This window comes from Scomber scombrus, chromosome 19 (assembly GCF_963691925.1).
Source record: "Scomber scombrus chromosome 19, fScoSco1.1, whole genome shotgun sequence".
NCBI lineage: Eukaryota > Metazoa > Chordata > Actinopteri > Scombriformes > Scombridae > Scomber > Scomber scombrus.
In genome coordinates, this window is record NC_084988.1 from 10,223,127 (window position 1) to 10,234,777 (window position 11,651).

The window sequence follows — 11,651 nt, forward strand, 5'->3', positions numbered from 1 at the left end:
ACATAAAGGTATTAACTGGAGACCCAGTGTAGTTAATGCAGCACAGTAAATTGGTGTAATATGGGACAGCTAAACTCAAAATCATCTATCTCTGACAAATGCTAGTGAATAGGACCGCTGTCAGATTAAAACTGGGATGTCATGTACTTGAAATCACATGACTTCAACCATGCGATGTCATAGACTGGGGCGATGCCGGCGAGTCTTCCACCAGGAAATGCTTGCTGTGAAGTCCAGTCAAAGGATTTAGAGTAATTTAATGTTGAAGATATAAATCTGTCATAAATGCAGTCATCTTACCCATTAGTCTGCTGTATGTGTTTATTATATGTCATGTATCAAAATATGATATAATATGGAGAAGACATGTTTCATATTTTTTTATTTCAGTAAAATGTTCATTGTCCCACTTTAGGAAATGTGGTTTGAAATGTCATATATGTTGTTAATTATATATGTGAAATATGAATTTAAGCACATTAAACATGCAGTACTAATTCAGTCTTAGTCTTGTAATGCTTAATGTTTGTTATTTTTAGGCAGATTGAAATTATAGGCTATTATTACTAATATTAATATATAATATAATACATAACTATATCAATTGTAACAGCAAAAACATTGTAATTACTGTAATGCCAAACCAAGAAGTTTTTATTGTATGAATTAGGGTGATTTATACTTTTCAGGCCTTTCAACCTCCCAGATTTTAGCCTGAACTGTCCCACATTAGGAACGACACATAAACTGAGATAATTTGGCACAAGGATCTCTTGATATGATTACAAAACACCTTTGGGATTTCAGAATGCATTGGGTGTGGGTAAAAGGTATTGGCTTCATATCAAAATATAGTGATGTATTTGATTGATATATTGGTACATAACCTAGCACTGTCCATATTTCTTTAGCACAGTCATTCTCATTTTAAAGGATTTCTATTTGCCCTGCTCTGGGCTACATGTGCTCTCTTTCACTGTGGCTCTGTCTGTCTGCCTGTCCCTCTCTGTCTTCCTCTCTGTCCATCCATCTGTCTCTCTCTCTTTGTCTGTCTGTGTCTCTCTGTCCGTCTGTCTGCCTCTCGGTCTGTGTGTCTGTCTCTCTGCCTGCCTGTCTGTCTGCCTCTCTTTCTGTCTGTCTGTTTCTCTCTCTCTCTCTCTCTCTCTCTCTCTCTCTCTCTCTCTCTCTTTGTCTGCCTGTCTGCCTGTCTTTCTGTCTGTCTTTTTTCTATCTCTCTCTCTTTGTCTGCCCCTCTCTCTCTCTCTCTCTCTCTCTCTCTCTCTCTCTCTCTCTCTCTCTCTCTCTCTCTCTCTCTCTCTCTCTCTCTCTCTCTCTCTCTCTCTCCCTCTCTCTCTCTCTTTCTCTCTCTCTCTGTCTGCCTGCCTGCCTCTCTTTCTTTCTGTCTGCCCCTCTCTATATCTGCCTGCCTGTCTCTCTTTCTGTCTCTCTCTCTCTCTCTCTCTCTCTGCCTATCTGTCTATCTGCGGTGATGAGCACTACAGTTCACCTCTTCACCACACGGGGGCGCCCTCTCCCCCGCCGCTCGGTTTGTTTTCCGGGTGATGCTGCTCTTCTCTTCAAAGCAGAGGAAAGTCGGGGGCTCATGTGTCAACATCCAGGGTTTCCCCGGGGAGGCGTAACGTTAACGTTATCCCAAAAAAAAAAAAAAAAAAGCCCCTGATGTTCTTCTGAAGACCCTTTTATTTTTTGGCTAGCCTATTCTTCCTCGGAGGCGGCGGCGGCTTTTCAAGAAGACGAGAAGACGATCTTGTGCTCCTGCTGCTTTGACGCTAGCTAACATTATTTTAAACGATGACAGAGTACAAAGTGCGAACAGCGTCTCCAATCATTTAAAGAAAATATCTGGGGGACCTGTTAGCTTTAGCCAGCTAGCCTGGTAAATTCGGTCAAGGGAAAACACGGCGAATCACACTGCTGACATGATGTTTCCTCAATCAAGGCACTCGGTAAGTTTGTTAGTTGAACTAGTTGGAAACTAAACAACTGCGAGCCGAGCTAACAAAGCTAGGCTAGCACACAGCCACCGACAGCTGACCTAGCACTGCAGGTAGCTGACAGCTGCTCTCACAATACCTCCACATCTTCCTCATGGCGTTTGAATCGTTACTTCGCAGAGCAGATGTCGGCTTTGTAAGAAAAAAAATCTTTAAAAATGGTTTACTTCACTAATTGTAACGCTAATCCTACCCGTATAAAGCTCCAAACATAGTGTGTCGTATGCTAGCTGTTACCCAAAACAGCTAATTGAAGTTGGTGGAGTCACTGAGAGTCGGTCAGGTGTGTTTTCCTGCTTAATTCCCTGTTTTCACTGTCAACAAACCTTCAAAACTGCAGTAAAAGACAACACAAGAGTCAACATTTGACTAAAAAACTGGGGAAATGATTTTACCCATGAATTTAATCTAAAATACAAAGTCTGAATTTCAGGCAACATTTTGTCTTTTATAAGAGAGATCTGGGAAGCTACTCCAAAGTAAAAGGAGACAAAAATGTGCCCTTCAAGGCAAAATTAACTGTTCAAATCACAGGTACATCATTTTAAAAGAGTTGAACCAGTGGATCGTACATTAATTAATAGCCGATTTGATGGTCTATTAATTATTAGTCATTATTAAAAGAGAAATGACAAATATTATCAGGTTTCAGCTTCTCAAATTGCTTTGACATTCATAGTAGTACATTGTATAATTTAGATTTTGGACTGTTGGGTGAACAAAAACAATTACTTGAAGACATCGTTTTCGGGCTTTAAAAAACGTATGAATGCCAATTTTTCCTTTGTCTTTTAACATTTTGCAGGCAGAATGATGACTGGATTAAAAAAAAAAAATTGCAGCTCTTAAAAAATTGTCCAACTAATGCCAAATAACAGTGAAGTGATCGCTGTTTACCAACAACCAATAAAAAAAATTACATTGCAAAAGCCACAGGTGGACATAAACAGACTATGAGAAACGGCACCACAGTAAGCACTCTGCACTTGTGGTTCATGGTCATATAAAGTTGCATGTTGGTTAAAACATGTGACTGTTGTTCCTCTTTCTGGGGCAAGGCTGCATTAAAAGTCCTCCTAAAGAAACACGAACAGAATAAGCTCAAACACTGCACTGCGTTAGTTTTTAGACACAGAATACTAACCCTGTCCTTTGAGATCTGTCAGATATTTTTTTGAATTATATCAAATACAACCAACAATTATTTTCATTAAATCAGCCCGTTGGTTGTTGTTGTTTTTTTTTTTGTTTTTTTTACAATTAATCGTCACATTTATCATCCAAAACAGTCTCATAAAATAGTGAAAACATGTCTCTCACGTTTACCCATAACATTCAAATACAGATTTCATCTTTTATAGTAATATAAAACAGAAAAAAGCAGCAAATCCCATCATGAGAAGCATGTAAGTATTTTTCCTTGATAAGTAACTTAAACAATGTAATACATTATCAACTAATTGTTAAAACTCTAGCTGCCAAAATGGTCTTTTTTTTGTTTTTTTTGTTAGCATCAGTTGATCTGATAAATGTATTAATAGTTTAGTGTCTAATATGTTAGAAACGTACATACATACAATATGTTGACTGATTTGCCCAAAGTCCCAGCAGTTTAGAAATTTTGCTCAACGATATACCAGATTAGATTTACTGTTTCTCAACTAATCAGTGAATCTTTTAATAGTTTCCGTGCTAGATTTCTTTTTTAACACGTATTAAACTTGTGCGTTGTGGATGCAGGATGAGAATCTACCTCTGTGTGTAACAGGGTGATGCGTCCTCTCTGTTTAGTCCCATAATCCCGCTGGAAACCTCTTGCCCTTGTGCCATTTATTTAGAGAGTAATGAGGTTCACGAGATTAAAACCAGGATTATGGTTTTGGACTGATGGTTTAAGTGTAGTCTGTACATAACCAGACTTCTAATGCAGCCTCTAAATACCTCTCACATATGGCCGGCCAGTGTGGAAAAACTTTAATCTCGCGTTCTGTAAGCACATTTCCTCAATCACCACATTCTGTGTTGCTGAAAGAGCGGACAGATGTTGCATATCAGTGTGTCAAAGACAGCTGTAGAGGAAATCTGTGTTTGTTCAGATAATTTGCTTGATAGTCGTATAGCGCTGTTAGCCAAACATGGTGAAGCATGAAGCCCTGTTTAGACTGACCTCCATCTTCTTATCCTCTAAAGTATCTTCTCAAAAGGTTAATCTCAGAGGCTAAACTTCTGTTTCTAAACAAACCACACACTCATCATCAGGTTTTCTCAGCAGCAGGACACACACACATGCACAAATGTGACTGTATTTTAAGCCTCGTTGTGTGTGTGTTTATGAGTATTAATCTCATTACTATGTTCTTGTTTCCCAGGCGTCCTCTCAGTCCAGTCAACCTCTTAAGTTCACCACCTCTGACTCCTGTGACCGCATCAAGGATGAGTTCCAGTTCCTCCAAGCACAGTACCACAGGTAGACGGCTGCACGCACTCAGCAGCACACAGTTAAAATGATTATTTCACCAACATATCAACAGTACTGACTATTAAAATATCTCCTTCAAAATGTGCTTTTTATGTAAGTGAAGGAGACTCAAAATCCACAGTGTATCCACAGTCATTTTGTGCAAAAATACATTTAAAAGTTGATGTAATGATTATATGAGGCTTCAGCAGTCTGACTTAATCAAATAAAGTGGATATCTGCCACACATTTCAGTGTTTATTCAGGCATCTGACTGTTGTTATAAGACATACTAGACAGACTCCTTTTTAAGATGTTTTGCACCTGCATTTGTACGCTTGAAAAGAAGTAGTTTGTACAACGTGACCTTGTCAGATTTGTAGTGCACACAATTCGTAGTGTTATGCTTGGCTGTACACATGAAAAGTGAAAGAAACAGTTGTTTAAGGAACAAAAACTGAACTTGAGAGCCAAAGTGAAACCCTGCTTACTTTCTCACCTCCGCACACTGGAAGCTAGAGGCCAGAAGCTACGAGAAGTGGGCGTGTATGTCAGTGGTTTCAGAAACGTACAGCATACCAAAATATGTTGGAAATCATATATATATATATATATTTATATTTAGCTAACAGTTTTTTTTAAAGAAGACATTGGTGCATCCTTATGTGTAGTGTTTTTTTTTAACCTGAATGTTTGCATAACTTTTTGCTTCTTTCTATTCTCTTGAAACAGTTTAAAGCTGGAGTGTGATAAACTGGCCTCTGAAAAGTCAGAGATGCAGCGTCACTATATCATGGTAAGTCTGCCATTATTTCAGTGAGATGTGGCTTTTTATCTGTTGAATCACATTTCCTCTAATATACCAAGGCACATTTTAAGTGGCACTGCCTTCTTTAGTGTGTTCTCCTTTTGCCTCTGTCATATTGTCCTGTTAATGCTGAGTTTGGATGAAAGCACAAACCACACTGCTATCAGCAGTCATATTTAGTTTTGAGTATCATGTTGTCTTTTAGTTTATTATCACCATGTGTGTATTTATCTTTATTTGCCATAATTTGGACTAAGAAAGAGGATGAGAAGCAGCAAATGTTCACCTTTTGAGAAGCTGAAACCATCAAATGTTTGGCGTCTTTTCTTGAAAAAATTACTAATCCATTCTTAAAATAGTTGCTGAGTTAATTATATTTTGCTGAAGCTATAACTTCACCCAGTTATTATTTTTTTTTTGTCTTTTCCTCCTGTATTACAGTACTATGAAATGTCGTACGGGCTGAACATTGAAATGCATAAACAGGTAATCACAGCCTCCAATAAATAATCCTTCTACTAGTTTCTCAGCTGTGGTAGTTTCCTAGTCTGACCTTTTTTTTCTTCTTTTTAAAAAAAATGTCTGTGTTTTTAGGCTGAAATCGTGAAGAGATTGAACGGGATCTGTGCTCAGGTGCTGCCTTTCCTGTCACAGGAGGTAATGACACAATGATTTATTATTATTATCATTATTATTGTTATCAGTGCTGACTAGCGAATCTGAAGTGGCTGACTTTGACAACTTGTTCTTCAGATTTCTCTTCAATCACTTACTACACTGTTTATGGTTGTGTAAGGCTGTGCATCGCAATACTGCATCTTTGAAAAAAAAAATGTCAACATGATATTTTGAGAATATTTTTAGAGTCTGCGTTGCCTCAGTTTGCTCTTTGCACCAGCGTTGGCTAAAAAAGGTTGTGCAAGGAAGTGGAGCTAGCTTCATTTTTGGGGGTGGTGGGGGGTCAGTAAACCACCAACCGAGCGGTATGTTGCTTTTTCACTGCTGTTAGAAAAAATCCAAAGGGCTACTTCTGTCGTATGGACGCGTAGTTTGAGTATGAAAAGTCTTACTCGGACCAGAAAACAATAGTTTGCAAATAACGCCACAAACCGCTTCCCCACAACAGATTCAAACACCACTAACCTCTTTTACCACCTACCCAGGACAGAAACAGACGATGTACTATACGTATTGTTGTCTGGTTATGAAGTGACCTATATGGGGTTGTGAGATTTTGGTCATAGCGCACAGCCCTGTGACCATGTGTTGTCTTTGTTCCAGCATCAGCAGCAAGTCATGGGCGCCATAGAAAGAGCCAAGCAGGTCACCCCACCTGAGATGAACTCCATCATACGGGTGAGATGCATGAATGAGTGATCACAATGCTGCTGCTTCACGTTAAACCCCCCCCAACATCCATCAAACTGACGTATTCTGGCACAGCCGCTGCTGCCACCCAGACGGTGTCTGAATATCCATCAGAGCATCATGCTTGCTATTTTCTCTAATCTGCAATCTTCATACACTGGGTGCATTTTTTTTCAATTGACATAATTGTAATATTTAGTGATTACGTACATATCGCAAAAGTTGTTAATGTGGCTTCTCATTAAACTTCTGTGAGGCAGAAGTAACACATCTGCAGTTTTCCTTCTCCTTATATACAGTTCTCTGGAAGAAAAAAAAATTCAAACTAAAACAATGTGCTGTGCACAGTGATTAAAACCAGCCCAAACAAGTACAGCTGCAAAGTATCTGTAATCTAAAACCACACTTCTAAAAAAAAAAAAAGAAAAAAAAAAAGATGTAGAAACAGGAAACTACCGTCTTCTAAAATACATCCTTCTTTCATTAGTCTGGGCACAGTATGATGTTTTTCCTTTTGTTTCCTACAGTCATCAATGAGCTGCAAATATAAATTCAACTTTTACGTCACAACAAATATCAGCAACAATTCTGAAAAATATTTAGAAATATGGCTGCTGAAAAACAAAAGCCCACTTTTGACAGTCTGCATCTGAAACGCTATCTGTGGACATTGATGTGTCAGAGCTGTAGTGTAACCACAGAGGGATAGAGCAGCGTCTCATAGTGTAGACATGATTCATCTCAGTCCATAGTCCACCCTATACAAATATCACATGACATTTCTTTATGTGTACACATGGAAAACTCGGTCATATAATGTATTAACTCGCTGCTCTTTTATCGCCTGTCTGTTTTTAGCAACAGCTGCAGGTGCAACACCTGTCCCAGCTCCAGGGCCTGGCCCTGCCTGTGACCCCACTGCCCCTGGGCCTCACCCCTCCCACCCTGCCTGCTGTCTCCTCCAGCTCCGGCCTGCTCTCCCTCTCCTCCATCCTGGCCAACTACTCACACGGCCAGGCCCAGGCAGTGAAAGAGGACAAGGCCAGAGAGGCCGCGGAGAGAGCGCCCAGAGGAGAGGACGGGGATAAGTCAGACTAGTGTGAACACGGCGAGAAGGTTTGGAGGGTGGGGTGTTATTGGAGGGGGGGTGGGGGGGTTGAAAGGTAAATCTGTAACTGTAAATGGAGATTGATGTAAGTCCGGCTGCCTGTCTGCTGAGTGGTGGTATAAGAGTAAGTGCAGGGATGAAGACAAGCGAAGAGTTGAAACTTAGGATTCGTTTGGATGTGCAGAGAATGAAACTGCTGAATGGCTGAGAGCGAGACTTAAAATGTTCATATTATTTAGAGGTATTAGACTCAGTTCAGGCTTCTAGACTTTAAAACAGATGCTTTTTTTAGTGTAAGCCACTGTTGTTAGGCTTAACCAAGATAAATGTTTTCCCATTTGGAATGAAAGTTGAGGAAGAAAGCTAACAGCAGTCTCCCTTACATGGATCTGCCTCTCACAGGTTTATTTTTCTGACTTGTCTTTGTTATCAGATCTGTTTTCGGTGAGGTTTTTTTTTCTCCTCCACTTCCTTTTAAGTCCCGCTGACTTTTTTTTTTTTTTTTTCTTCCTCACTGGCCCCTGTCCGCCAGTCACAGTAACATCGCTGTTCCCTCAAACTCATTTCCCTCCATTCGTAATGTACAAAAAGTTCCGTCACAAAGTTTCCTGAAAATTTTGACCGGAGCTATTTGGACAGTGTCGCTGTGCATTTATGTACTTGGAGGCAATTTAGATCTTCATCTACAATGATGTTTTTTTGAAATGTGTTTTTTTTTTTTTTTTTTAAAGGGACATTTTGCTCGTCAGGTGTGTTCAAGCCCATTTAACTTAAACCACCTGGCTCTTAACCATTTTTCCTTTTTCAAATGACCAACCACTGGATGCATCCACTCAGCTGTGTACCTCAATCCCAAATAAACGGGATTTTATTCCATTGAAAAACGTATAGTTTGTACAAATTGTAGTATATCCAGCTTGGGGGTTAATTTGTGTTTTCATAGGCCTAGCTGCTGCTACGCGCGCTACATGGTGTTGACCATGACTCGTCTTTAAATTACAAGAATTTAAGCTCTGAAAAAAAAATTGACTTTATTTTCACATGTTGTTTTCGTGAAGTTACCGGCTAATTAGACATTCAAAAATGTGTCTGTGTGTGCTCGAGTGAATGTGATTTTTGGACAGAAGAAAACACTTGTTTAATTTAACTTTTTTTTTTTTTTTGAAGCATCTTTTGTATTTTCCTCACCCTTCCTTCCTCCTGCCCTTTCCCCCGAGCTTTTCCACTCTTTAGTCAACCAAGACAAACTTGAACAGGATCTAAACTTCAGAGCCAGACAGTCATACAAGACAGACAGAGTACTGTAATTCTGCAAGTTAGCCGAGCACTTCAGTTTATACTGATACTGTATCAAGCACCTGTCTTTTCCTGTCTTGTTTAACTTGTGACTGTCAGGAGGAAAACGTTCTCCTTTTTTTAAATTTTTTTTTATTAATAACGCTTATTTTGATGAAGAATGTGTCCTGGGTGAGTTGTTAAAGCTCTGTAAGCGAACAAGCATCCCCTCAGAAAACCACACATTATGACCAGATTCTCACAGAGAGAATTTGTGCTCATGACCAAATTATTATGTTGTGTTTTAAATAAAAAGTTGGTTTTGAATTTAGAGCTTTCTTTTGGTGTGTCCCAATTTCATCCTACATACTGATTCTATATAGTAAATGTTTCTCCTCATACTGACAGCATCCTTTTTTGTCTTTGATATTCAAGAAATGAACATACTGTTTTATACTAACAGGAAGTGATACTAGACGTGCTCTGACAGACATCACAGCGACTTTTAAATGTCAACTTCACACGCAGAAAGCAAAATTATTAAACTTTTTGTCTTCTGATGTCTCGTCTGAGCCTTCTTACCATTGTTCTCAATTTGTTTGCATTTTTTCCACCTGTGAGCTTACATTGTGAAGCAGCTTAGATTTGCACGATCACGCTTGATTCCATCCTTTCAGGCTTCACGTTATGTGCTACTGGCTGAACCATGAGTGGTTCGGACCAATCGGTGTCCTCTGAGGAGCTGCTGGCAGCTACGGGCGTGGTATAGATGTGATGACACAACAGCAAGAAGTTAGCCCGTGATAGACAAAACAGTTCATCCGATCACCTATCATATATTTTTTGAAAGCGCCGGCCCTTTTTTTCTTTTCAGACTTCTCAGATGGTTCTGTGTAAGAAACCATCCAGCATGTCTGTGAGCAGCTCCTCTGTTTCCTTTGTGAATTAAATTGTGGGACTAACGTGTCCATCATTAACAGCACACTCACATTTATGGATTCAAAACACTTGTCACATTTCAGCAAAATCATATTGTGGATTGATCATAACGGGCTCATCTTTAAAAACATTTCTGTTGTCCAAAGTAATGATTCTGAGCAGCTGTAAGTAAAAGATGTTTTTTTGATTGGCACATGAAGATCAGGTGTAATAATATCATATCCATTAATATTGGGAGAATGATTTTGTATTGTTTGATTTTGTGCACTCAAAACAGTCGTTTGCATGCACCAGCACTGTACACAACTAAACAACTTGATTTTTAGTTTGCTATTGATTCCTTATTCCCACAATGCAATGCACAAAGGAAATGGAGAAAACATTAAAACCAGTCGTAGATGGTGCATCACCTGCAGGAACCCTTTTCTGTCTTTTCTCTAAGTTTCAGCGTCATTTTAATTTGCAGTGTAGTTGACACTGACTCTAGAGCAGGTGCATCGTTTCTGGTTATTACAGAACTATTAAATATGTTTATTTCTTGAATACGAACTGCAAAAACAGTGTACTAATATAAGAAGTGCATATAATGTATGCAGTTAGTATGACATTTGGACACAGCTGCAATAAGTGTGTTCACATTTAAGACAGCAGAGGGCAGCAGTGCTCTCATTCATCATTAGTATGCCGTTACACTCTGATGTCCACTAAGTGTCTACACAGGTCCAGGTCAGTTCTCTTACTGTCTTCAGTTCCTGACTGCGGCCAATGATCGGTACCCTGCTGTTTATTCCCCTGTAATGTGAGTGCTTTCAAGAGCTTTGACAACCCACCTTTTAATGTCTGAGCATGTCCACAATCAGAGCTTACACCTTTCCTCTGTATTATTTTTAAAAGCACTTAAATTGTGGCTCAGTGCTAGTTTTTTTTTTCTTTTTCTTAATGTTTTTCTTCTTCCTGTCTGTGCTAGTGTTGTGTGTGTGTGTGTGTGGGGGGGGGGGGGGGGGGGCTCGGCTGAAGAGTTTCCCTCCCTGGAGATTTGACTTTGATGTAGCGAGTGCGAGGACAGATTTGTTAGTCCTCTGCACTCTTTATGCTGACGTCGGTCTCCGTAGAAAACCTCCTTGGCAAAACTCAGACATATGAATGGTATGTGTGTTTGTTTTTGCTGTGAAGGGCCAATTTGTATACATATGAATATATCAATATACATATTTTTTAAAGCATTTTTGTATGTTTCAAAGCTGCTTTTTAACGTGTGTGTATCATGGAAGACTTTGGTGTTGTATGTGTGCATTACAAGCCTACAGTAAGAGAGGCACAATGTTGTATACCATGTCGTTTTTCCTGTTTTTTCTCTCCCATTCTCTCAGTAGGCAGTAACACTTAACATTGTTTTCTAGGTTTGTAAATGTTTTATCCTTCTTTTTTTTTTCTCGTGCAAATGAAACCAGTTTAATGTGTTAATGAACACAGTCTCATTTTAAGATACCTGGGGCAAAAAAACAAACAAAAAAAGATGTAAACAAGCAACTGTGTACTCTAATGAGAATGAATCAACCTTTTAGCAGTAAGGAAGCTTCTCTGGTGCCTTACAAATAAAAGATGTGATTGAAGAGTGGTCGTTTGTCTTTGACTGGTAACTAAAAAAAAGACTGAATCAGCAGAAATAATAGCAACATG

At 39.2% G+C, this 11,651-nt stretch overlaps 1 protein-coding gene across 1 annotated transcript; it reads left to right on the forward strand.

Moving 5' to 3' along the window:
- Positions 1–1,593: 1,593 nt before the first annotated feature.
- LOC134000921 (TLE family member 5-like) lies at positions 1,594–11,586 on the forward strand. The gene is made up of 7 exons (XM_062440439.1): positions 1,594–1,967; positions 4,385–4,482; positions 5,206–5,269; positions 5,723–5,767; positions 5,876–5,938; positions 6,563–6,637; positions 7,508–11,586. The coding sequence occupies exons 1-7, from the start codon at positions 1,941–1,943 to the stop codon at positions 7,745–7,747; spliced, it is 612 nt and encodes a 203-aa protein (XP_062296423.1). The 5' UTR covers positions 1,594–1,940; the 3' UTR covers positions 7,748–11,586.
- The last annotated feature ends 65 nt before the right edge of the window (positions 11,587–11,651 follow it).

Excerpts from the sequence above, each read along its gene's own strand:
- LOC134000921 (XM_062440439.1), top strand. The coding sequence starts at position 1,941 with ATGATGTTTCCTCAATCAAGGCACTCG. Across the intron at positions 1,968-4,384 it reads TTCCTCAATCAAGGCACTCG|GCGTCCTCTCAGTCCAGTCA; the intron begins GTAAGTTTGTTA and ends CTTGTTTCCCAG. Across the intron at positions 5,270-5,722 it reads TGCAGCGTCACTATATCATG|TACTATGAAATGTCGTACGG; the intron begins GTAAGTCTGCCA and ends CCTGTATTACAG.